The 25879-nt window shown below is 42.9% G+C and overlaps 2 protein-coding genes across 5 annotated transcripts in view; both read right to left on the reverse strand.

Annotated features, from left to right (window-relative positions):
* The window catches only part of TAF2 (TATA-box binding protein associated factor 2), a 113856-nt gene extending 113480 nt beyond the window's left edge, over positions 1-376 (reverse strand). For all 3 annotated transcript variants that reach the window (XM_058444597.1, XM_058444596.1, XM_058444595.1), the window contains exon 1: positions 15-376. In XM_058444597.1, the coding sequence (XP_058300580.1) occupies positions 15-98 (84 nt within the window). In that variant the 5' untranslated portion in view covers positions 99-376. The remainder of the gene's footprint in view (positions 1-14) is intronic.
* Positions 377-1545: 1169 nt separating this feature from the next.
* Positions 1546-23318, reverse strand: DSCC1 (DNA replication and sister chromatid cohesion 1). Of its 2 annotated transcripts, XM_032760339.2 has the most exons (9): positions 23038-23318; positions 20228-20396; positions 17565-17699; positions 14505-14595; positions 11091-11229; positions 10265-10317; positions 9281-9435; positions 5804-5952; positions 1546-2572 (listed from the first exon to the last, which is right to left on the reverse strand). In XM_032760339.2, exons 1-9 carry the CDS (start codon positions 23217-23219, stop codon positions 2464-2466), a joined length of 1182 nt encoding a protein of 393 aa, XP_032616230.1. In that variant the 5' UTR covers positions 23220-23318; the 3' UTR covers positions 1546-2463. The 2 variants fall into 2 exon arrangements, with proteins under 2 accessions (XP_032616230.1, XP_058300582.1); XM_058444599.1 differs by lacking the exon at positions 17565-17699 and having other exon boundaries at positions 1588-2572; positions 23038-23311.
* Between the last annotated feature and the right edge of the window lie 2561 nt (positions 23319-25879).

The following is a 25879-nucleotide window of genomic DNA, read 5'->3' on the forward strand; positions in this document are numbered from 1 at the left end:
TGAAAAAATACTTATAATTTATATGGCCTTGGGCTTTCAAAGCCCTTGTCTCCTTTCTTCCTGTTCATTCTGGCGGGCTCTACACCAGTCAGCGGCATGAAGCGGTCCCGCGGAGCTTGGCTTCCCGGCTTCCCGGGGGCATACGGGGCATTACTGGTCTTTGGCACCTCACACTCCCCGCTCCCCTGCGGTCCCCAAGTCACGTCTCGCAGCTGGCCGGTCCCCAGGACAGCGACCTGAGGGGTCGCTGCCCGCCTCAACCTCGCTCCTTCGACTAGCTCCTAGAAGCCGCCGTCGACAAGCTTCTGTCACAGAGATGCTCCTCTCCGCAAGTGCTCACAGCGACCATCGGCAGACATCTTCTCTGTAACCTCCGACCTCGACGTCAGCGGAAGTGGAACGGCGGCGGGGGTAGAACCAGGAAGTCTTGTCAACGGGCAGGTCTTGCGATCTTCGCATGTGCCTTACCGTGAAGAATTGTTAAAATTTAGGAAAGCGAAGAAACTATTTAGTCGATGAAGCGAGAACAGCAGGAAGAAAAGGAGGGAAGGTAGTTTTCTAGTACAAGCATATTGAGAAGAATGGAAGACAAAGTTTGCGAAGAGCCAGGTATAAATAGGCTGGGGCAGGGTGCTAGTAACCGGGCGGGGCGGGGCGGGGCGGGGCGGGGGTGGGGCGGGGGGAAGTCTCCGGAAATCAGGAGGAGGTGCGTGCCTCTGGCTTGCTGTGTGAACCGACACACTGGGTCCGGTGATTTAAACTGTAAAATATGTGATTAGGCTGCCGGTAGTCTAAATGTCAAAACTCCAGCACTCCAGAGCTCTCACTAGGCACTGCTGCCTTAGTATTTATTTTAAAGTATAGATTACAAGGCCGGGCTCAGTGGCTCACTCCTGTAATCCCAACACTTTGGGAGGCCAAGGCGGGCCGATCATTTGAGGTCAGGAGTTCGAGATCAGCCTGACCAACATGGTGAAACCCCGTCTCTACTAAAAATTATACAAAATTAGCTGGGCGTGGTGGTGCACGCCTGTAATCCCAGCTACTTGGGAGGCTGAGGCAGGAGAATTGCTTGAACCCGGGAGACGGAAGTTGCAGCGAGCCGAGATCGTTCCACTGCACTCCAGCCTGGGCTACAGAGCCGAGATTGTCTCAGAAAAAAAAATAAATAAATAAATAAATAAATAAAATATAGACGACAGGTCAGGCGTGGTGGCTCACTCCTGTAATCCTAGCACTTTGGGAAGCCGAGGCAGACATATCACTTGAGGTCAGGAGTTTGAGACCACCCTGGCCAACATGGTGAAAGCCCGTCTCTACTAAAAATACAAAAACTAGCCCTGCGTCGTGGCGTGCGCCGGTATTCCCAGCCACTCGGGAGGGTGAGACACCAGAATCACCTGAACTCTGGAAGCCGAGTTTGCAGTGAGCTGAGATCATGCCACTGCACTCCAGCCTGGGAGACAAAGCGAGACTCTGTCTCAAAATAAATAAATAGACTACATATAGATACATAGACTGTGTATATATATCATATAATCCATATAAATGCAGAAACATTTATTGAAAGACATTTCAAAGCCATCGTGTTTGTATTTCATGTTCGTGACAATAAAACTTGTAAACTTCAGTAACAGTAAAACCTTGTTTAATTAATTATGGATTAGCCATTAACATTTTTGAAACTTGGACCATTTAACCTTGGCCTACCCCCTCCAACTGTCCTGGTGACGAGTTCATTAGCTAAGTTAAAATTAATTTGAACTTTGATCTAAACCAAAACAAATCAGGAAAATAAAGCTATAAAGGAACTTTATCAAGCATTCCAAAACCAACTAGAAATTACTTGAAGTTTTCAAGTGAGCACTGCCTGTGCCAGTATTCTTCATTATAGGATTATAAACCTATTTTTTTCCCAAAGCGCATGTCTATGCCAGGCAGAGGAGTAATTATTCAGCCAATTTCATGGATGTAAACAACGAATATAAATAATTGATAGCACCTAGTGGCTTCCAGTTTGGGAAGGCTAAAAGTAGAGGGGAATTCACTCACTTGAGAAATGATATTTAAGTGAATAAATAATTCTCTTCTATGAAACTATTACTATTTAGTTCTCTGGAAAACGTAAGCATATTAATGATTAGAACATCAAATCCTAAATAAAGAAATGACATTTTAAATATAAAAGGCCAAACTTTAAATAAATCAGAGACCTCAGACATAAAATAGGAAATAATTCTTCTGTCCTTGTTTACACTGTGTACATAGTACAAATATAATTTGAAAGCTACATCCTATAACATTTAAGAAATAACAACAGTAGTTTCAAAATCTTAAGATGAGGAGAAAAATGCCTTAGAAGACTAGGTATTTAAAAATCAGAAATAAAAGTACAAGTTATTTTTCTTGTATCCAGCAACTTTATAAAGCAGCTTGAGTCCCAAAGAAAAGACTGTTGTTCTTTTAAGAAATGGGTCTTCTTGAATTATAAACTTTAACACCATTTTGCATCGAAGAACGAGAATATTTAGTGAGTAATGCACCTATGGTTTGCTTCTCTCCACACAAATCTCTGTAGGAACAATAAAAAATATATAACATGAATATTTTAGGGAACATATTATGATACAGTACTATGTACTTATTTTATCTCTCTGCCCCTGAATCTGTCTTCTCAGCAAGCGTAAGTGAAGGTGTTTGTGGGAGAGAGAGGGTGGGGAGTGGTTCTAAGTTTTAATTAAATACATGTATTGTCTCATTTAACCCACACAATAAAAATAGGAGTAGGTCAGGCGGGTGGCTCACGCCGGTAATCCCAGCACTTTGGGAGGCTGAGGCGGGCAGATCACAAGGTCAGGAGTTCAAGATCAGCCTGGCCAACATAGTGAAACCCTGTGTCTACTAAAAGTAGAAAAAAGTTAGCTGGGCGTGGTGGTGGGCGCCTGTAATCCCAGCTACTTGGGAGGCTGGGGCAGGAGAATTGCTTGAACCTGGGAGGCGGAGGTTGCAGTGAGCAGAGATCATGCCACTGCACTCCAGCCTGGGCGACAGTGTGAGACTCCGTCTCAAAAAAACAAAAAGCAAAAAACAAAAACTAGAAGTAATGTATTATTTAACCCTCTAATAGATATGAGGAACTATGGCTCAGACAAGTAATAAATGAGAGTCAAATCTTGCCACCAAGTTTGTATAACTTCAAAGTCTATGCTATTTCTATTATATGACATAGCCTCTAAATTAGAAATACAAGCAGTGTAATACAGTGAGGCCTACACAGCAGGGCGTAGAGTCAGAGAACCTGGATACAAAGTACCTGTGTGAACTTGTCTAGGTTACCGGCGCTTCCTGAACTTTGGTTTCCTTTTCTGTACCTCAAAGAGAAGATTATGACTGGAACATAATAAGGAGAGGGAGGAATAGGAGGACATGAGCGGGAGAAAGGGCAACAACTAGATCACATAGAACCTTGAAGGACAGGGAAAAAGATTTGTGACTTAATTCTACACATAATGGGAAGCAACTCGAGTGTTTTAATTACTGGAAAAGTACAATGTGATCTAAGTTTTAAATAAGGGAGGTGGCCGGGCGCAGTGGCTCACGCCTGTAATCTCAGCACTTTAGGAGGCCAAGGTGGGCAGATCACTTGAGGTCAGGAGTTTGAGACCAGCCTGGCCAACATGGTGAAACCCTGTCTCTACTAAAAACACAAGAATTAGCTGGGCATGGTGGCGCACACCAGTAGTCCCAGCTACTTGGGAGGCTAAGGCAGGAGAATTGCTTGAACTCAGGAGGCAGAGGTTGCAGTGAGCCGAGATTACACCACTGCACTCCAACCTGGGCAACAGAGTGATACTCTGTCTCAAATAAATAAAGGAGCCAATGAGTTGACGATTATGGAAGCTGAGCAGTGGATATATGGAGGTTTCATTATATTGTCATTTTTGAATATTTAAACAGTATAAGAAGGAGAAAGGGGAAGGGGGCAAAAATAGAACAGGGAGACCAATTCAGAGGCAGGCATAGATGATCCATCAGGGTTTGCTCATAGTTTGAACCAGAAGGTAGGGGAAAGAAAGGACAGGGATGATTCCTAGACTTTGGTTTAAGTAACTGGATTAGTAATGGTGCTGTTAACTGTGTTAAGGATGAGGGAGAAGCAACGGTTCTGTTATGAACATGTTAAGCTTGAAATTCCTATTGGATATCCAACTGGAAAGGTGAATTAGGCAACTAGATATAGGAATCTGGACCTCAGGGAAAAGGGCAAGTATGAAGATGAAATTAGGAAGTCATTAAATTTGTTTCCAGGCCTAGATGAGGGCACCAAAGGAAAAGTATAAACAGAAGAGAAGATGGCCCAGAAATAGACCTGGAGCACTCCAACATTTAAAGATGGAGAAGAACACGGAGACATTAACGAAAGAGATGGTTTTCTCCCCTCTCATCCAAGGAAGAGGGGACAAACTTGTGTTTCAAGTAGGAGGAAGCAGACACTGTCAAATAGTGCTAAGTCAAGTAATCAAGGACAAATAATTAAGCATTGAGTATAGAAAGATGGATGTCATTGGATTAAGAAGACGTCATTGGGTAAAGGAACGAATGGGAGGTGAAAAGCATAGAGTGAGTATAGGAAACTTGTAAAAGGCATTTTCTTATGAAGGAGAGCAAAGGACACGGGGTCCAGTAGGTTGCTATTGTTGTCTTGCAAGATGGGCAATATTACAGAATTTTGTATGCTGATGGAGATGATCCAGAAGAGGGAGACATTAATAACACGAGGGGTGAAAGGGATAACTCGAGGATCCAAGTCTTTAAGAAGGCAGAGGAGATGGACCTAGTGCAGAAGGATTGGCCTTAGGAGCAGGGACAATTCATACGCTACCAGGACTGCAAAGGAAGTAGGTGTACACATGAGGAGGTTGGCCGATTTGACAGTGGGAAAGAAGGTTGTTCTGGCCTCACTGCTTCTATGTTCTGAAAAAAATAAGATCATACAAGGAAACAGAGGGTACTGCCGGTATGAAAAAGGAAAAGAAGATATAGAAGAAGCTCCAAGGGTAGAGAAGTTTCATGAGGAAATCATGCCTGGTGAGGGGCCGTTCTAAGTACCGCTAGGTTCTTAAGCAAGACTGGCAGCTTCATTGTGTATTCTCCGGAAAGTTTCAGCTGGCCACCTGTAGGCACAGAGTAAGCAGAAAGTTGGGTCTAATCTTTTTAGCTTTTTGCCAGGGAGATATGGCAAGAGAGAGAGAGGGCCACAGGAGTAAAGTGTAGACAGTAAGAGCTAAGAAGACTGGCCACGGGATTCAAGCTGGGTAAAGAGAAGAAAGAGCACCTGAGAGGTGTGATGCAGTGACAAAGCTGTAGTGTTAGTGGATTTCAAGCATTAGGGGACTCAAGATTTTGTAAGAAGTGACTTTGGGGCTAACGTGTTCTACTGCAATCTGGCCTCTCCCACAATGTTAAATAAAGTAAGGCATGAGGTGGCAATCAGAGATGGGTGTTTGCCTTAGAGTCATAGTGGGGTATGTATTTTGTCCCGCAAAGGAGACAGTTTTCCAGGAATGAGAGCAGAGAAGTGGTTTTAGAGGCAATAGTGAGGAACAGAGATAACACATATTCCACCTCCAGAAGCAGTAATTGTGGAGGACAGAGAAGACAGCCACCACCTAAGAGTTTTCTAGGGAAGCAGTATCCTCAGGGAATACTCAAGAAAATTGTGTTCCAATCATAAATCTAAAATGCTGTGCCACTCACTATAAAAAGAACAACCCTCAAAATCCATCTTTAATAAATTACTTACTGAATATATGGAGCAATATCTTCTTCTGTCCACTTCTCCCTTAGAGAGAAAAGGCTATTAAAACGTTCCTGATTATCCTCAGGTAAATCATCTACTTTCAGCAAAAATATGATTTCTGGTCTCGAGTGTCTATCCACCAGCGCTAAACCCTACAAGAAATGAGAAGAAACAGAACAGTTAAAGTAATGTTGTAATATTTAAACATGACTAATTCTTTTCCCTTTAGGTTTAGCTTAGCTCAAGATATTCAAAATGTCAGCTATATGAAACTTAAACTACCCAGAGATTTACAATAGCCTTTTTCACACACAGAGATCCTTTAAGCAGTGACTTCTTTCCTCCTCTGCAATCTGGCTTCTACCACCAGCAGTTTATCAAGACAGCTCTGGTTCTAAAGGTCACCAGTAACCTGTCATTGCCAAATCCAGTGGGCCCTTTTCTTGGATTCATCGTGTTAGCCCTCTATTTTCTATTTCTTTTTTTTCTTTTTTGAGATAGAGTCTTGCTCTGTCACCCAGGCTGGAGTGCAGTGGCACAGTCTTGGCTCACTGCAATCTCTGCCTCCTGGGTTCAAGAGTCTCCTGACTCCGCCTCCTGAGTAGCTGTGACTACAGGTGCACGCCACCACGTCCAGCTAATTTTTATATTTTTAGTAGAGAAGGGGTTTTACTATGTGTCAAGCTGGTCTTGAACTCCTGGCCTCAAGTGATCCACCCACCTCAGCCTCCCAAAGTGCTGAGATTACAGGTGTGAGCCACTGGGCCAGTCCCTAGCCCTCTATTTTCTTTGTTACTGTAGATTACTCCTCCTCCTTTAAATCTCTCTCCATCCCTGATATCACAGTCTTCTTATTTTCCTCGTAACTTGATGTTGTAGCTCCCTGAGGCTTCCATCCCAACCACTCTACTTGCTTCACTGTCACTCTACTGAGTAACCTCATCTAAACCTGTAGCCTGAGCCACCACTTACTTGCTAATGACTGTAATATTTATATCTTCAGCTCAGATGTCTCTTGAGTCCCAGACCTCTACATCCAAATCTATACATGAACTCATTTATCATCCAAACCTGCTCTAGTTCCACTATGCTAGGAAAACAGGAAACCTAGGCATCAGCTTTGATTCCATTAGTCAAACCCCACACCTATGTGGTCACTAAAGTCTATATAATAGGTGTTAAGGCTTCAGGATTCCTCTATCCATTCCCCCATTACCTATCTCTTCGGCCAGTACTCTTAGTTGGGAGCATATGTGTTGACAGCCTGCACAGTAATCCTTTTTCATAATCTAACCAACCTTCCATCTGTCCATCTTGTTTATTGTCATAGTATTCTTTTCAAAAGGCCAAACTGATGAGTTCCTGATGAGGTAACCCCTCTAACTGATGTCACTCAGTGGCCTCAAAGAGCTTTCTAGAAAGAGTTGAAATTCCTTAGCACAGTCCAGTGTCCTTACCTCACAAGCATCCTTTACTCCAGCCCATGCATCCCTATAACAGTGCCTTAATTTTTATTTGCCCCCCACCTTTGACCATGCTCTCCTAGATTTCCACCTCTGGCTTTCCTTCCATCTAGAGAGCAACAGTTCATCTTTCCATACTCAGCAGCTAAAACGTCTATTCCTTCAGAAAGTCATCCGTGATTGACCAGTCTGATGGCTAAGCCCCTTTTCTTTGCTCTCATAACTTCGTGTGCACGCCTTTCCCATGGCGTAGATCACTCTGCATTGTAAGAACAGATTTATGCATGTAATATGTGTCCCCCATTGCCAGTTCCCAGGCTAAGCACCATGATGACACCTTGTATGACATTTTCTCCTGAGCACCTAGCATGGTGCCTTGACATAAAAAGAACTCCATAAATACCAAGCAAATCTTTTCATTTAACTAACAAAATATTTACCAAGTATACGCCACATGCCAGGTAGTATGCTACATACTAGCAAGCAACAGCAAACAAAATGCCATCAAAGTAGAGAGTGGTGAACCACATAAACATTTTTCCAAGCTAAGGGGAGAGTGCCATGAAGGAAAGAATAGCATGCTATCGAAGAGTAAAACCAGAGGCCTTTGCTTCAAGCAGAGAATGAAGGCAGGCCTCCTTGATGAAGTGACTCAAAGATGAGCAGGAGGTGACCAGATGAAATTAGAGAGAATATCATTCTAGAACAGAAAGCTTTGTGTGAAGGTCCTAAGGTAGGTGAGAGCTTGATGATCTTGAAAACCTGAAGGAGGGTTGGTAGGCAGTGAGCAGAAGGGAAAGTAGCCAGAGATGAAGCTGGGCCTTATAGGCCAAAACACGAATTCTGAGTTTTTTATCCTGAGTGCAGTAGGCGACCATTAAACTGATTTAAGGCCAGGTGCAGTGGCTCACACCTATAATCCCAGCACTTTGGGAGGCCAAGGTGGGCAGATCACCTGAGGTCAGGAGTTCGAGACCAGCCTGGCCAACATCGCGAAACCCCGTCTCTACTAAACATACAAAAATTAGCTGGGTGTGGTGGTGGGTGCCTGTAATTCCAGCTACTCGGGAGCCTGAGGCAGGAGAATCCCTTGAACCCAGGAGGCGGGGGTTGCAGTGAGCCAAGATTGAGCCACAGAATGAGATTAATCTCAAAAAAAAAAAAAAGTGTTTAGACATTCACTGATCTGACTACATATTTATTTATTATTATTATTATTATTATTATTATTTTTGAGACAGAGTCTCGTTCTGTCGCCCAGGCTGGACTGCACTGGCATGAACTCGGCTCCCTGCAACCTCCGCCTCCCAGGTTCAAGCAATTCTCCTGCCTCAGCCTCCCGAGTAACTGGGATTACAGGTGCCGGCCACCACACCTGGCTAATTTTTGTATGTTTAGTAGAGATGGGCTTTGGCCATGTTGGCCAGGCTGGTCTTGAACTCCTGACCTCAGGTGATCTGCCTGCCTTGGTCTCTCAAAGTGCTGGGATTACAGGCGTGAGCCACCGCACTTGGTCTAACTGGCATTTTTAAAAGATCATTCTAGTAGCGTCACAGAGAATGGATTGGAAGGGAGCAAAATTAAAAGTGCAAGGGGCCTGCCTAGGGATGCTATTGCTGTTTAGAGGCAGAAAATCAAGGTAGTTTGGACTAGGAGAGGGGTGATGGAAATGGTGAGAAACGGAAAAAATGAGATACACTGAGTAGGAAGAGGGATTAACAGAAAATGGACCCAAGCGATCTTACAGAGGTGATAGATATGTTCTAAAACTGTACTGTAGTGAGAGCAACTTATTTTAAAATTATTTAAAATATTTTAAAGGTGTATTTTATAATATGTAAATTATACCCCAATACTTTATTGGGTTTTAAGGACTATGTGATGGATTGGATGTACATGCACTCCTAATGGGTGTCTAAGAAAAGAAATTGGTTCCAAATTCAGCTCCAACTCAAGTATCGTTCACCTAGTAATTCATCAACTGTTGAAGTAAGGTAGCAATGTCTATTGCTATTACCTTAAGCTGATCAAGACTAGTTACCATTCCTTCAGGAACACTCTGCTGCCACACTTCTTGAAACTCAGCGAGACTGAATTTCACCGCATTCTGAAGTAGCATTTGTGCTGCTGCTCTGCATATTTTATCAATATCCAACTCAAAATAAACTTCGCCTAAGGAAAAGTTATCAGATATTTTCATATTATCATCTTATAATTAAATACTATACTAACGTTTCCTTTTCTTTGCTGCAGTTTCTTGAAAGGAATTATACACCTAAACTCACTTCCCACAACCCCATAGTTCATTTTTTTTTTGAGACAGAGTCTCGCTCTGTCACCCAGGCTGGAGTGCATTGGCGTGATCTCGGCTCACTGCAACCTCCACCTCCTGGGTTCAAGTGATTCTCCTGTCCCAGCCTCCCAAGAAGCTGGGATTACAGGTGTGTGCTATCACGCCTGGCTAATTTTTTTATTTTTAGTAGAGATGGGGTTTCACCATGTTGGCCAGGCTTGTCTCAAACTCCTGACACCTCAGGTGATCCGCACACCTTGCCTCCCAAAGTGCTGGGGTTACAGGCGTGAACCACTGCACTGGCCTTTTTTTTTTTTTTTTTCTTCTGAGAGAGAGGGTCTCGCTCTGTTGCCCAGGCCAGAGAGCAGTGGCAAAATCAAGGCTCATTGCAGCCTCGACCTCCCCGGGCTCAGGTGATCCTCCCACCTCAGATTCCTGAGTAGCTGGGACTACAGGCATGCACTGCCACACCCAGCTAATTTTTGTATATTTTTTGTGGAGACAGCATTTTATCATGTTGCCCAAGCTGGTCTTGAAATCCTGGATTCAAGCAATCCACCCACCTCAGCCTTCCAAAGTTCTGGGATTATAGGTGTCAGCCACTGCACCCAGCCAGGGTTCTTATTTTTAACACCAACAGGCTTTAGAAAGGTATGCCAGTTTTAACATGTAAGAGTTAAATGAGTATTAATACTTTCCAAATCTTACCTTCATCTACATATTTCTTCCCATAACATTTAAGACAGTGTTCTATCATTTCCCTGAAAAATTTAAAACACCCACTTGAAAAGTTATAAGCATTTTTATGCACTATATTTTAACCCCACTGCCAACTCAAAATTAAGAAACAGATTTGAGATTTCAAATACTAAGTGATTTTGGTTGCCAAATAATATTTTATTTAAATTAGGAACTAACTAAAATATACTGGGAAGCTACTATGTGCCAGGCCCCATGCTAAACATTTTAACATCAATTATGTAAGCATAAATTTATTATTATAAAATAGCTCAAACATATTATTTCCTTACTTTATTTATTATTTATTTATTTATTTATTTGAGAGTGCAGTAGTGCGATCTTGGCTCACTGCAACCTCCACTTCCGGAGTTCAAGCAATTCTCCTGCCTTGGCCTCCCGAGCAGCTGGGACTACCGGCATACGGCACCACGCCCAGCTAATGTTTGTATTTTTTAGTAGAGACAGGGTTTCACGATGTTGGCCAGTACAGTCTCGATCTCCTGACCTCGTGATCCACCCACCTCGGCCTCCCAAAGTGCTGGGATTACAGGCGTGAGCCACTGCGCCTGGCTTATTTCTTTATATTTTTATGGCCAAAAACAAACAAGATAATGCACATGTATTCACCCCAGTGACCAAAATTCCCAAATCTTCTTTGGTTGTAATTTTAAACATTTCTCAAAGATATCAAAATATAACGATTGTAGTTTATGCCCTGGGTTTAATTCCAATCTGTAAAAGAACTCCCTTCCCCTTAAGGAAATCTGGATAGACAAGAAATTAAAATACTTACTCTGGCTCCAATGGTCCAAGTTCCTGAAGGCATGTATTCAAAGGAACTTTACTAAAAGACCACGATTCGGAATCCACAAGCTGAGTTACATGATTCAGAAGTTTCATCTCATAATCAAATTCAAGAATCCTCCAATAACCTACAAATTTCAAAAGTTAGATTTACCAAAGAACTTTTTTTTTTTTTTTTTTAAAGGCAGGGTCTCAACTCTGTCATCCAAGCTGGAGTGCAGTGGCATGATCTCAGCTCATTGCAACCTCCACCTCCTGGGTTCAAGCAATTCTGCCATCTCAGTCTCCCAAGTAGCTGGGACTACAGGCATGCACTACCATGCCTGGCTAATTTTTGTATTTTTAGTAGAAACAGGTTTCCACCATGTTGGCCAGGCTGGTCCTGAACTTCTGATCTCACATTATCAGCCCGCCTCAGCCTCCCAAAGTGCTGGGATTACAGACATGAGCCACCGTGCCCGGCCCAAAGAACATTTTATGTAAACTAGCTAATAGATTGACAAAGTCACAGCATACTCTTGCTCGTAAACTAACTAATAGATTGACAAAGTCACAGCATACTCTTGCTCACTGCAAAAAAGAGACACTAGGCTGGGCATGCTGGCTCACTCCTGTAATCCCAGCACTTTGGGAGGTCGAGGCTGGCGGATCACTTTAGGCCAGGAGTTCGAGACCAGCCTGGCCAACATAGTGAAACCCCCATCTCAACTAAAAATTCAAAAAATTAGCTGGGTGTGGTGGCACACACCTGTAATCCCAGCTGCTCAAGAGGCTAAGGCATGAGAATTGCTTGAACCTGGGAGGCCGAGGTTGTAGTGAACCAAGATTATACCACTGCATTCCAACCTGGGCAATGGTGAGACTGTCTCAAAAAAAAAAGTCTTCACTTTCTGTTAACAGTGCTTCTTTTTAAGCTTTTCTCCCAATCATTTTAAATTGTGTCTTCAGGGAGATCAAGTTGTTTTTCAAGAGCACTTTACATATGACTAGCTTTTCTCAAGTGTTTGCTTGCTTTTGTTTTTCCTTAGAGATGGGATCTTACTCTTGCCCAAGCTGGTCTTAAACTCCTGTGCTCAAATGATCCTCCTGCCTCAGCCTCTGAAGTAGCTGGGATATTAAAGGCACATACCATGGCACCCCTCTCTCCAGTGCTTTGACATTCAATTATCTCACAATAATCTTGTCATTCCAAACAGAAATTAGGAAATCTGCAGTTGGTACAGTCATTTCATTAGAATGTCATACAAATGAGGTGAAGGTCATAGGTTCAATATTCATGATAATCTCTGCTGTGCTGCACTACCATGGTTATAACTCTCATCACAGCTATCTTGCAGAGGCATTTCTATACTCATAAAGAAGTCCAGCTCACCAAAGAGATGATAGACTCTGAGGTACAATGTGGATGAGGGCCAGGTTAAGGGCTGGGCATCATAAAGATCCCTTTCCCATTCCTGTGAGAGAGTATGACATGCCATTTTTATTTATTTATTTATTTATTTATTTATTTATTTGGGATGGAGTCTCACTCTGTTGCCCAGGCTGGAGGTGTAGTGGCACGATCTCAACTCACTGCAACCTTCACCTCCCAGGTTCAAGTGATTCTTCTGTCTTAGCCTCCTGAGTAGCTGGGACTATAGGCATGCGCCAGCATGACCAGCCATGTTTTTTGTATTTGTGCTAGACAGGGTTTCGCCATGTTGGCCAGGCTGGTCTCAAACTCCCGACCTCAGGTGGTCTACTTGCCTCGGCCTCCCAAAGTGCTGGGACTACAGGCATGAGCCACTATGCCTGGCCATGAAATGCCATTTTATAATTGATGGCACGACCACCACCCCAGAGAAAGAAAAGTATACATCCACCATTTCTAAAGGAGAATGTTTCTATTCTTACTCTGAAAACATAAAGGCAACATTTAAAAAATGGATCGCGTGATGTAAAACTGAGGAAGAAAGCGAGAAGTAATCTATGCATCCCCCTATGGAAATTGTATCCATCCCCATGCTGCAAGTTAATAATGCAGAGAGCGGCATTAAAATGCATGGTTTCGTTTGCCTTTAAAAAAAAAGCTTTAGGGCCAGGCACCGTGGCTCACACCTGTGATTCCAGCACTTTGGGAGGCCAAGGCAGGAGGATCACCTGAGGTGAGGGGTTCAAGACCAGCCTGGCCAACATGGCAAAACCCCATCTCTACCAAAAGCACAAAAATTAGGTGGACATGGTGGCGCATGCCTGTAACCCCAGCTACTCAGGAGGTTGAGGCAGGAGAATCACTTGAACCCACGAGGCAGAGGCTGCAGTGAGCCGAGATCACACCACTGTACTCCAGCCTGGGTGACAGAGTGAGACTCCATCCAAAAAAAAAAAAATTAATTTTGCTAGGAGTTCAAGGACCTGGGTTCTATGCCATATGCTGTTACTAACTCCACATGTACCCGGGACAAGTTAGTTGCCCTTCCTAGGCCTTAGTTTCCTCACCAGTTATAAAAAATAAAAGATTAGACTATTTGATGTCTAAGGACTTTTTATTTTTTTTTTTGACAGAGTTTCGCTCTTTTGCCCAGGCTGGAGGGCACTGGCACAATCTCCGCTCACTGCAACCTCCGCCTTCCAGTTTCAAGGGATTCTCCTGCCTCAGCCTCCCAAGGAGCTGGGATTACAGGCGCCCACCACCACGCCTGGTTAGTTTTTATATTTTTAGTAGAGATGGGGTTTCACCATGTTGGCCACGCTGGTCTTGAACTCCTGACCTTGTCATCGGCCAGCCTCAGCCTCCCAAAGTGCTGGGATTACAGGCGTGAGCCACTGCGCCCAGCCTGGACCTTTCTTAATCTAACATGATTCTTACTTTACCACCTAATTCAAAAAATTGGAAGGAGTCAAAGTGTGATTAAAGTCACTGGTAGCAGACTGACCTCATGTAAAGATGATCACATGTAGTCTCTATCCCACAACGAGAAAGACAAATATCACCATCTTTTCTTTTTTTAGACAAGAGTTTCGCTCTGATGGCCAAGCTAAAGAATAGTGGTGCCATCTCAGCTCTCTGCAACCTCTGCCTCCCAGGTTCAAGCAACTCTCGTATCTCAGCCTCCCAAGTAGGTGGAATTATAGGCATGCACCACCACACCCAGCTAATTTTGTATTTTTTTAGTAGAGACAGGGTTTTGCCACATTGGCCAGGCTGCTCTCAAACTCCTGGCCTCAAGTGATCCACCCGCCTCAGCTTCCCAAAGTGCTGGGATTACAGGCGTAAGCCACTGCGCCTGGCCCAAATGACACCATCCTTAAACCCAAAAGAATATTAAATAAACTATATGCAGTAGGGTGAAGATGTCCAAAACCTTCTCTCCCTTATGATGCCCAATTTCATCATTGTTAAAATAGTAGTAAGTAATGCTACCTCCAATCTCACAGGCATTTAGAACTTGTAATTGGGTCATTATTTCTTCCTCACTTGCCTGAATTTGATCAAGCAAATCTTCAGTTGTATACTGCAAAAAGAAAAAAATACTTTAAGGCCTTTGAAGAATATTTTGTTTTTAGATTTCTTGCTGAATATTGGGGAATAAATACACAGAACAGATTAAGGCAATATTTATGCACTAGCTCAGTTTCTTTTGTTAATGTATAATGATTTCTACACAAAATCAATGGGTGTCTTAGAAAACAGAGGTAAATCTTCATGACACTGGATTTGGTGATGACTTATTAAATATGACACCAAAAACTCAAGCAACAAAAGAAAAAGTAGATCAATTGGACATCATCAAAATAATAAATTTTTGCACTTCAAAACACTATCACCACAAAAGGACAAATACTGTATGATTCCACTTATCTGAGGTATTAAGAGCAGTCAAATTCAGAGAGACAGAAAGTAGAATGGTGGCTGCCAGGGGCTGAGGGGACAGGGGAAATGGGAGTTATTGTTTAACAAGTACAGAGTTTCAGTTTGAGAAGATGGAGAAGTTCTAGAGATGGATAGTGCTAATGACTACACACCACTATGAATGTACTTGATGCCAATGAACTGTATACTTTAAAATGGTTAAATTTTATTTTTTCTTTTCTTTTTTTTTTTTTTTGAGACAGAGTTTCGCTCTTGTTGCCCAGGCTGGAGTGCAATGGTGTGATCTCGGCTCACCGCAACCTCTGCCTCCCAGGTTCAAGCGATTCTCCTGCCTCAGCCTCCCGAATAGCTGGGAATACAGGCATGCGCCACCACACCCGGCAAATTTTGTATTTTTAGTTGAGACAGGGTTTCTCCATGTTGGTCAGGCTGGTCTGGAACTCCCGACCTCAGGTGATCTACCCGCCTTGGTCCCCCAAAGTGGTGGGATTACAGGTGTGAGCCACCCCGCCCGGCCTCTTTTTGTTGTTGTTGTTTTTTAATACAAAGTCTCACTCTGTCACCAGGCTGGACTGCAGTGGTGTGATCACGGCTCACTTGCAGCCCCGACCTCCTAGGCTCAAGTGATTTTCTCACCTCATCTGGGACTAGAGGCATGCAGCCATCCCCAGCTAATTTTTAAATTTTTTGTAGAGACAGGTACTTGCTATGTTGCCCAGACTGGTCTCAAACTCCTGGGTTGAAGCAATCCTCCTACCCTGCCCTCCTAAACTGGGATTACAGGTATGAACCATTGCCCCAACCCCAAAAGTGTTAAATTTTATGTTATGTATATTTTACTCCAATTGAAAAAAGCAAGAAAGTCAAAAGACAACCCACAAAATGGGAGAAAATAGTTGCAAATAATATATCTGATAAAGGACTTGTATCTAGACTATCTAAAGAATTCACTTACAACTCAGTAATTAAAACATAAATAATTAAAAACCAGGCAAAGAAACCGAATAGGCATTTCTCCAAAAATATACAAATCATCAATAAGCCCATGAGAAGATGTTCAACATCAATGGAAAATAGTGCAGCCTGGAAACAGTATGGCAGCTTGAAAGCTTCTACAGAGTCACCACATGACCCATCAATTCTGCTCCTAGGTACATACCCAAGAAAAATGAAAACATAGGTCCACATTAAAATCTTGTACACGAATGTTCACAGAAGCACTATTCTTAATATCCAAAGAGTAGAAGTTACCCAAATGTCTATTAGCTGACAAATGAATGCATAAAATATGAGTATGTCCATAAAATGAGATATTATTCAGCAATAAAAAGGAATAAAACACTGCAGCTGGGCGTTGTGGCTCATGCCTGTAATCTCACCACTTTGGGAGGCTGAGGTGGGCAGATCACCTGAGGTCAGGAGTTCAAGACTAGCCTGGCCAACATGGTGAAACGCCGTCTCTACTAAAAGTACAAAATTAGCTGGGCATGGTGGTGTGCACCTGTAATCCCAGCTATTTGGGAGGCTGAGGCAGGAGAATCACTTGAACCCAGGAGGCAGAGGTTGCAGTGAGCCAAGACTGCGCCACTGCACTCCACCCTGGGCAAGAAGAGCAAAACTCCGTCTGCAAACAAAACAAAACAAAACACAACATTGATACATGCTACAACATAAATGAACCTTGAAATGATTATGCTAAGTGAAAGAAGCCAGTCAGAAAAGGCCACATATTATATGATTCCATTTATATGAAATGTCCAGAATAAGCAAATCTATATAGACAGAAAGTTTATTAGTGGTAGCCTAGGGGAAAGGGGAGAGAAGAAAGTGGTACTGGAAGGTGACAGCTAAAGGCTACAGGGTTTCTTTCTGGGGTTATAAAAACGTTCTAAACTTGATGGTAGTAATGGTTGCACAACTCTGTGAATGTACTAAAAATTACTCAGTTGCACACTTTAAAATTGGTGAATTGTTTGGTATGTGAATTATGTCTCAATAAAGCTGTTACCAAAAAAATTTTTAGAAAGAGTCCATTGGAAAAAAAGGGAACTTGTAGTACAAACATGGTCCTCATATACCAGTAGAGTTCTGTAATTTTTAAATTAAAAACTTTAAAACTTTTATTTTGTTTATATTTTTCCTGACTTTCAGGAATTAGTTAATTTTGACATTGGAGTAAGAATACCTTCCGTTATGTCCCTTCTCAAGAGCATCTAGTCATATTTTTAATTAAATAAATTTTTTACCACTAAAAAAAACTATTGTTTTCAAGGTTAAGAATATGAGAAGCTCTTAGCTATACAAATGGCATTATGATATATAGGATCTGCTTTAAAATACTCTAGAAAAATTAAAAAGATGGAAGGATAGAAACGGGATAGAAGAAACAAGACTGACAAGACATTAATTGTTCAAGTGAATGACGAATATATGGGGGTCATTATATTACTCTGTCTGCTTTGGGGTATGCTTGAAATTTTATAACTTTTTGAACACAAGCATTTATAACAGCTATATGACATAAATTTTAAAAAGTAAGAATGTGACCTTTAAGTGCCTCTGATTATAGTTGTTAAATTCCAAATAAAAAAGTGAAAATAAGAGTCTTACTTTTGAGCTATTTGAATCCTTCTCTTTTTGACTGTCAGGTCCTTCATATGGATTTTCCATCAAAAGTTTCTTTAGCTTCTTTAACTTAGGTCTACGTCTTCTTAATTCCCAATAATTATTAGAAAAACCAAAGATCTAGAAATTATAATATAACCTTTTAGGGGCCATTCTAAAGGAAAATATCATACAAAATTCCAGCTAATCAATCTGCCCCCTCAACAAGTACCGGGAAAAGGAAGCCCCAAGGTATTCTGCTTTGTATCAGGAAGGTATTTATCCAGCCATCTCAACTAGATGGATGGGCATCCTCAAGAACATCTTTTCAAATCCCATTAATAAGACACCATCAACATTGTGAGAATCAATAATTGAGTGTCACATCTCAAATGTACTCTGAAAACTAGAGTATGCCCAGAAAAAATGACCAGGATGGTGACAATTCTGGAAACCAGATGGAAACCACTAAAAGTTAATATACTTAGGCCAAAAAAAAACCAGAAAACAGAAAAAAGGTATTATCATAGTCTTCAAATAGGGACGTTAAAGGGAAGAGGGGGTGTGTTGCTCATGTTGAAATGAGGCAGAAGTTAAGGGACAGAGATTTCTGTTTAATGCAAGATCTTTCTACTGCTTAGAACTGCAGCTAATTCCACTGTTTGATTTGTGAAATAGTGAGAGGCCTACCACTCAAAATCCAGTTGTAGGATGCTACAGAATGGATGAGTATCTGTTATCCTTGCCTGCACCTACAGGACTTGCCTAGTTCCTAGCACTGAGTAGGTGCCCAATAAGTGTTTCATAAAAGAAAAAAAAAAAGGCTAAACTGGATTATCTTTGGGATGCCCTCCAACTCTGAAATGGAAGGACAGGGGATGCTTCTACTTTCAAACTAGGATAAGGCTTGACTGACAAGATGAGGCCTAGAGCCTGAAGGAGATGTTGCTGAATCTAAGACTTCCCAAAGAAGAGTTTAAGGACCAAATCTGACAGACTGATTTTACCCATAGTTAAAAGTGGTTTGCTGTTTTATTGTCGTCTCAGGAAAAACAAAGCAAAACAAAAAAATGGCAGCCTTCTGGCTACATCCAATACACAGATATTGTGGTATGCTTTTGTGTGCTGGGGGAGGTTTGGCATAGTGTTTCAATTAGATGCCAACATTTTAAAAATTAGGAGATTTCACCCCAAAAATCTAAATTTCAAGAATTACTTGGAAAAAATAAGTCAAAAGTCTAGCAACGCTGGGCCTACTTTCCCACAAAGCAGCTGAGTAGTGGCCGTCCGCCTACTTGGGGATTGTGCTTTCCAATTTGCTGTAGACCCAACCACTCCCTGTTACTCCTGGGTATCTGCCATTTATCAACCCCAGCCTATTTCTCATCTAACCCCTTTAAGCATCTCAGGTTCAGTCACGGATTATGGCTTTGGTTAGTGGATCCTGAAGTTTTAGCCAATCTCAGTACATAGAATTTCCATAACAAGCAAGAGCTCAAAGATTCTCATAGGCATTATTATGCCCTCACAAAAACACCTACAGAACAGATAAGTGATGAAAAAATAACACTACTTTTTTACAATAGGATGAACTGCCAATATTTTTAGTTAATTACAACGAAAGACTTAAAACCTACAAAAGCCAACCTAGTATATTTACTGGATGTTCCTCTGTTTTAGTAACATCATATGAATCACTGAAGCTTCCCAGCATTTTCCTTTCTTTCCTCTCCAATTCTGTATTTAAGGATATAGTTGGTCTAAAGTCATTCCCAAAGAAATAAGGGCTATGCTTGGATTGTTATATATGTAACAACTTAGACAGTTACTGTTTTATATATGTAACAACTTAGACAGTTGTTTGGTTACTGCCATCAATATTCTCCAAAATAATTAAAAATTTGTTATACTTGGCTACAGATATTAATGAACTAAACCAACTTCAAAGCTAAGAAACACACTTCCTTCAAAAACTCAAATTTCTTCATTTCTTTTTTGGAGACAGAGTCTTGCTCTGTCACCCAGGCCGGAGTGCAGTGGTGTGATCTCAGCTCTCTGAAACCTCTGCCTCCTGGGTTCAAGCAATTCTCCTGCCTCAGCCTCCCAAGTAGCTGGGATTACAGGCACATGCCACCACACCCTGCTAATTTTTTGTATTTTAGTAGAGACAGGGTTTTACTGTGTTGCCCAGGCTAGTCTCAAACTCCTGAGCTCCGACAATCTGCCCACCTTGGCCTCCCAAAGTGCTAGGATTACAGGCGTGAGCCACCACACCTGGCCCAAATTTCTTCATTTCTCCACCTCATAAATATTACCAAATGAACCAGTTATGGTTTGAGGGAGTCTCCTTTCAAAACACATCCACAGCAAAATCTACTAAAAATAGGTAGAATTTTTAGAATGAGTCATTGAATAACAAACTTTGCACATTATAGAAAAAAGATCAAATTGGGACTTGAAAATCAAAATAGGAAAAAACAGACAAGTTCACAAGACTCCAACAAACAAGCAATAATAATAACAATGCTGAGAAATTCAAATTTCTTTAAAGAACTTCTTAGATTCTCCCTGATTATAGATTTTACAGGTAAACTTTTAAACTAAAGACCAAATTACCATATCTGTTTTCATTCTCAGACTTTTATAAATCAGAGTACAGAAAAGAGCACCTCAGTGTGAATAATGTTACAGTGTGAATCTTCCTTCTTCAACTGGTCCGGAGTTTTACAACCAGGAATGAAAAGCAACATATTGGAAGTGTCTGCTATCTTCAAGTCGTATGTTTTGTCTTTACTGCACAGCACAGCTTGCTCGTCTTTATCACCACGAATCACAAGACTGTAGCAAAATGGGGGAAAAATATATAGTTTATTGACAATCCAGTAGCCATTTTCATTATAAACAGTTCTCAAACCCTCTAGGCTTACAGAACTTAGAATTAAGTTTTGATGCTGCCTCTGCCCCCTGCTAGCACAATGCTGGATTCCACACAGCAAGAATTGGGCCAATTGAGAGCCACACAGACGCCCCACCCAGAGCCTCATTAAGGAAAAATAATTAAAGATGGGCAAGACAGATTCATAGAGGCCAAGAGGCCAAATGGCACTACATGGCATCTTGTGCAAACTGCTGGAAAGAACACAAGACAAAGCATCCTGAAGCTTCTGTCAAGCTGTCTCAATTTTCTACAGCATGCTAAAGTGGTACTTCTCAAATTTATGCATAGGCATCTTAGAGAGTGTTGTTCAAAAGCAGAGTGGGATACACTGGGTCTAGGATGGGACCCAGGGTCCCGTATTTCTAACAAGCTCCCCAAGAAAGGCCAAGCTGCTGCTCCTGGTACCCACCCAAGTGTCGTCCTTCTTTTGTTCTGAGTACCCCCTCACAATCAAAGGAGCACATCCTGGCCTAACCATAAGTTGTGCTGCAAAAATATCGGGACCTTATGAAAAAAAGGATGCAGTGGTGAATGAAAAATATGAAAAGGATATGTTTACAAACTGGACTAAACCAAAGACTTTGGCAAAGGGATTTTGTCACAGCTGAAGAAAAGCAAGAACACAGTGGCTCATGCCTGTAATCCTAGCACTTTAGGAGGCTGAGGCCAGAAGATCGCTTGAGAGCAGGAGTTTGAGACCAGCCTGAGAAACATAGCAAGACCCCATCTCTACAAAAGAAAAATTTTAAAGTTAGCTGGGTGTGGTGGTGCACACCTTAAGTCTCAGCTACTCAGGAGGCTGGTGGGAGGATCGCCTGACCCCAAGTAGTCATGGCACCATCATGCAGAGAGCCATGATTGTGCCACTCCACTCCAGCCTGGCTGACAGAGTGAGACCCTGTTCCCACCACTCTCTCCCCACAAAAAAGAAGGAAGAGGAAAGGATGAAGGTGAAGAGGAGGAAAAGGAAGGATTAAAGACAAAGATGATGGCAATGACAGGGGAGTTGGGTCTAGTAGTTTTCCTTGTCTGTAAAGCATTTAATTCTCCTGTGCACAACTCGTTTAAAACTTTTGAATAGATAATAAGAAACCTGAAATAGCAGACTGTGTATTTATTTTTGACTAAGTCTTCATTTAAGTAAAAAGAATAAAAGGTTTTTTAGATTCCTAATGCTAATAATGCTTAATAGACCCAAGTACCTAGTCTTTAACATTTATTTCTCTAACTGCACTACCCCCACTTTGAAATATTTTGTGTATACCATCACTCCCTACACCCCAAAATTAAAAACACACGTTTCCAGGGCCCGTTTTTATTTTTTTGTTTTTGTTTTGTTTTGTTTTTGCCAGCTAGATTAACTAGAACTGGACCGAGAGAAAGTCCTCACACCTGAGTTCCTTTCTCAACTCTCCACCAACTGAGGTGGGATGGAAACAGACTAGTTAAGTTCTTCCAGTTCCCTTAAAGGTACTTTGAGGTATATAGTAGGTATCTGAAGAATGGCCAGTTTACTCTAATACTCTTTGGTGGGCAAAGTACGAAAACTGAAAGACAGCCTAAAGGATTCCATTAAGAAAAAAGAGAAAAAATAGCCTAATAAAATATAGGTGTCACAAGGTCAGGAGATCGAGACCACGGTGAAACCCCGTCTCTACTAAAAATACAAAAAAATTAGCCGGGCATGGTGGCGGGTGCCTGTAGTCCCAGCTACTCGGAGAGGCTGAGGCAGGAGAATGGTGTGAACCCGGGAGGTGGAGCTCGCAGTGAGCGGAGATTGTGCCACTGCACTCCAGCCTGGGTGACAGAGCGAGACTCCGTCTCAAAAAAAAAAAAAAAAAATATATATATATATATATATATATATAGGTGTCAGAGGACCAATTGTGCAGAAGATAATCAAGCTGGAGCTTCCTATTTTGCAGGAGTTGGGACTGCACAGGGTGGAGGGATACAACGATTCTCTAAACTTCTCAAGACTGCCTTTAAAAAATACCTCAACTTCAGCTTTTAATCAATGATCTTGCAGCAACTTTGTATCTGACCTGGAATTAGAAACAGCTTCAGATCCCCACTGAGCAAGTTTGCTTTGGGGTGGGTGGGGGTCTCACCAAGTCTGTAAGCTGATTCCCAACACTTCCTATCTATCGTCTGAGTAAAATAAATATAAGTGGAAGGCAAGAGCTCTATAAATATTGGGTATCACCACTGTATTTTAAGGTAAAATGACAGGTGTCCTGTGGAGTCTCTGTAATCACCGGTAACTCTTCAAAAACTTCACTGAGGTTGTATTAGTATTTCCTGACCTGCTCCCGCTGACACATGCCTCCAAGGTCAGCTGAACCAGTGCTACTCATTACCGCACTGCAGCTAACTGGACGGCCCACCGGAGCCGTGGACTCCTTGGGAACAGACAGCTTGCTGTGAGCCCCCGGCCAGGTCACTGCATCTCTCTGGCCCTGTTTCCTCATCCCGAGTTTCCCCACTGAGCAAATAAAGCGGCCGGCCGGAGGCTGGGGGCGCGGCAGGTCCAGGGCTCACCTGTGTCCATCCTCCAGCTGCTGGCACAGCGTGGGCTCCAGCTCCAGCAGGCAGAAGTCGCCGGCGGCAGCGCCGCTAGCCCCGGGGCCGAAGCCCAGGCAGTGCACCGCCGGCAGCAGCTCGGCTGCGTTCAGCTTGGCGATCTGCAGCGTCGCATCCACCTCCTCGCGGGTCCTCTTCATTGCAGCGCCGGGTCTAGTGGTCCCGCCGCGCCCGGCTGGCTGCGGGCTTAGCGGGTAACAAAGAAGTTCCCAAGCAGCGGGAAGCTAGGAAGCCTGAGCGTTTCGAAAGCGCGCCAAGGCGGCCGTGGGCGTGTTTCCGGGGCGGAGCGCGCTGAGGGCCCGCCCTCGGGAAGGCCTGCCGGCTTCTGGGTGCGCGAGCCCTTCCGTGCCCCATGCCGGACCGTGACTGCAGGAAGGAAACGCGGCTTCCCGGGGCGCGGTCTCGGCGGAAGCTCGCAGGGGTAGAGCTGGGACCCGGCGGGTTGGGACACGGATCCCTCGCCCACCCTTTCCGCTGTCCCCTTGCCCGCCCCCCATCCCCGATCTCCGGCCCTGGTTTCCAGCCGTTGCTCCAATTTCCTCGCCGTCCACATTGTCTCACCTTCCGCTAGTGGCGGGCCCTGTGATAACCACTTGGCATGTATAATTCCATGAGTCCGTTGCCACAACCCTGTAAAGTGGTCCCTTGGTCATTCCCTTTTGCCAATGAAGAAGCAGGCTCCTTGCTCGTGATGGCAGAGCCCGGAGGTAAGAGGGTCTGACTCCAGCCTAGTTGACCGTGGCTCTAAAAGCTTCCTGCGGGGTTTTGTGCAAATAAGCCATGCTCGGGAGCGAGGCCCTGGGAAGGAGTATCTCACTTCTTTGGGTCAGGGCACCATCATATCTGGAGACAACGGCGGGACTAGTGTATTCGCTGAATACCTAGTGTTAACCGAAAAGTGACTGATGCAGGTCTCGTTCAATAGAGGTTTATTTAACCAAGGATGAGGACGCACCCGAAGGGAAAAACACAAGTCACAGGAGCATCTGTGACTTGTACATTTTCCAAAGGTTTGGGGAACTTCAGTATTAAGAGTTTTAAGAGAAAAGGTTTTCACTATGCACACATACATGAATTGCTTGTAACAGCATAATGTGTAAACTTTCCCAGAGATGCTTACAGACTCATTTAGGGCCCTGGCTGTCCCTGAGAGCTAAAATAGTCTAGGAGGAATCACTTAAGAGATGGTGACCTCCTACTAGTTAGTGCAAATCAGATCTTGCTTGAAGTGAAAGAAAGAGGTGGGTAAGGTGTTGAATTCAAAGGATCTGAGCAGACATTTTTTTCAATTCTTGGGTAAAATGATATGAAAATACCAGAGTAGGGCATCCCAGGAGTCTGGGCAGTGCTTTCGTTGGTGGTGAAAAGGTTGGTTCATGTGACCTACTTCTTCACTAGCCTCTTTTACATTTGAATGCATAGGAATTCGAGGGAATGAAATCCTGAATGTGACAGTGGTTGCCTGATGAGAAGTTATTATTGAAGAGAATCAACCATTGTAGTTGCTCTATTAAATGGGAAACATTCCCTACAACTAGAAGCAGTGTCAACTAGAACCCTGACATTTACATCAGACAGGCATGGCTGGGAATCCCAACTTTCTTCAGATCTTTGTGACCTAAGGCAATTTACCTAATTTCTCCGAGTACAACTTCCTTATCGATTAAAAAGGACATAAGACCTACATTCTAAAATGCATGGCTGCCGGGCGCGGTGGCTCACGCCTGTAATCCTAGCACTTTGGGAGGCCGAGGCGGGCGGATCACGAGTTCAGGAGATCGAGACCATCCTGGCTAACGTGGTGAAACCCCGTCTCTACTAAAAATACAAAAAATTAGCCGGGCATAGTGGCGGGCGCCTGTAGTCCCAGCTACTCGGGAGGCTGAGGCAGGAGAATGGCGTGAACCCGGGAGGCGGAGCTTGCAGTGAGCCGAGATTGCGCCACTGCACTCCAGCCTGGGCGACAGAGCGAGACTCCGTCTCAAAAAATAAAATAAAATAAAATAAAAATAATAAAATGCATGGCTACTTAATAGATGGCAGCAGTTCTTTCTGTTTTTATGTATTCATTATGAATTTAATTTCCAATTAATGATATGAAATTATTGCCATTAATTTGATATTCTGGCAGGGAGCTGGACCTGTGTTCCTCTCATAAGATAAAATGATGATAGTTTTTATTAATTCTTTCTTTAAAATTATGTTAATACGTTTTTCTAAAGTAAGAAATTTTCTGCACCTTTTCAAAAAACAATTGAAGCTGGCTTAATCATCTGGTAGCAGGAAAAAAATATTCTGTATCAGGTAAAAAAAAATGAACAGTTATAATAAATTTCAAAAGTTCTGTTCATGAGAACAGAATCAGCTAAAATTGCTTCTGTTCTCATGGACACTGTACTCTTGATTATAGTGCTCATATATTGTGTTTCACGGCATGAAATGAGAATTTTATTTACTAAATCATAGTTCATATTATAGAATCATGTATGAACTTTTTTCCTTTTCTTTTCCTCTTCTCTTCTTTTTTATTCAATAAACAGCACAGTGACGGCCAGGTGCCATGGCTCACGCCTGTAATGCCGACACTTTGGGAGGCCAAGGCGGGCAGATCACCTGAGGTCAGGAGTTCGAGACCAGCCTGGCCAACATGGCAAAACCCCGTCTCTACTAAAAGTGCAAAAAAATTAGCCGGGCATGGTGGCAGGCACCTGTAATCCCAGCTACTCTGGAGGCTGAGACAGGACAATCACTTGAACCCAGGAGGCGGAGGTTGCAGTGAGTGGAGATCATGCCACTGCAC

This window comes from Hylobates moloch, unplaced genomic scaffold (genome assembly GCF_009828535.3).
Source record: "Hylobates moloch isolate HMO894 unplaced genomic scaffold, HMol_V3 SCAFFOLD_9, whole genome shotgun sequence".
Taxonomy (NCBI): domain Eukaryota; kingdom Metazoa; phylum Chordata; class Mammalia; order Primates; family Hylobatidae; genus Hylobates; species Hylobates moloch.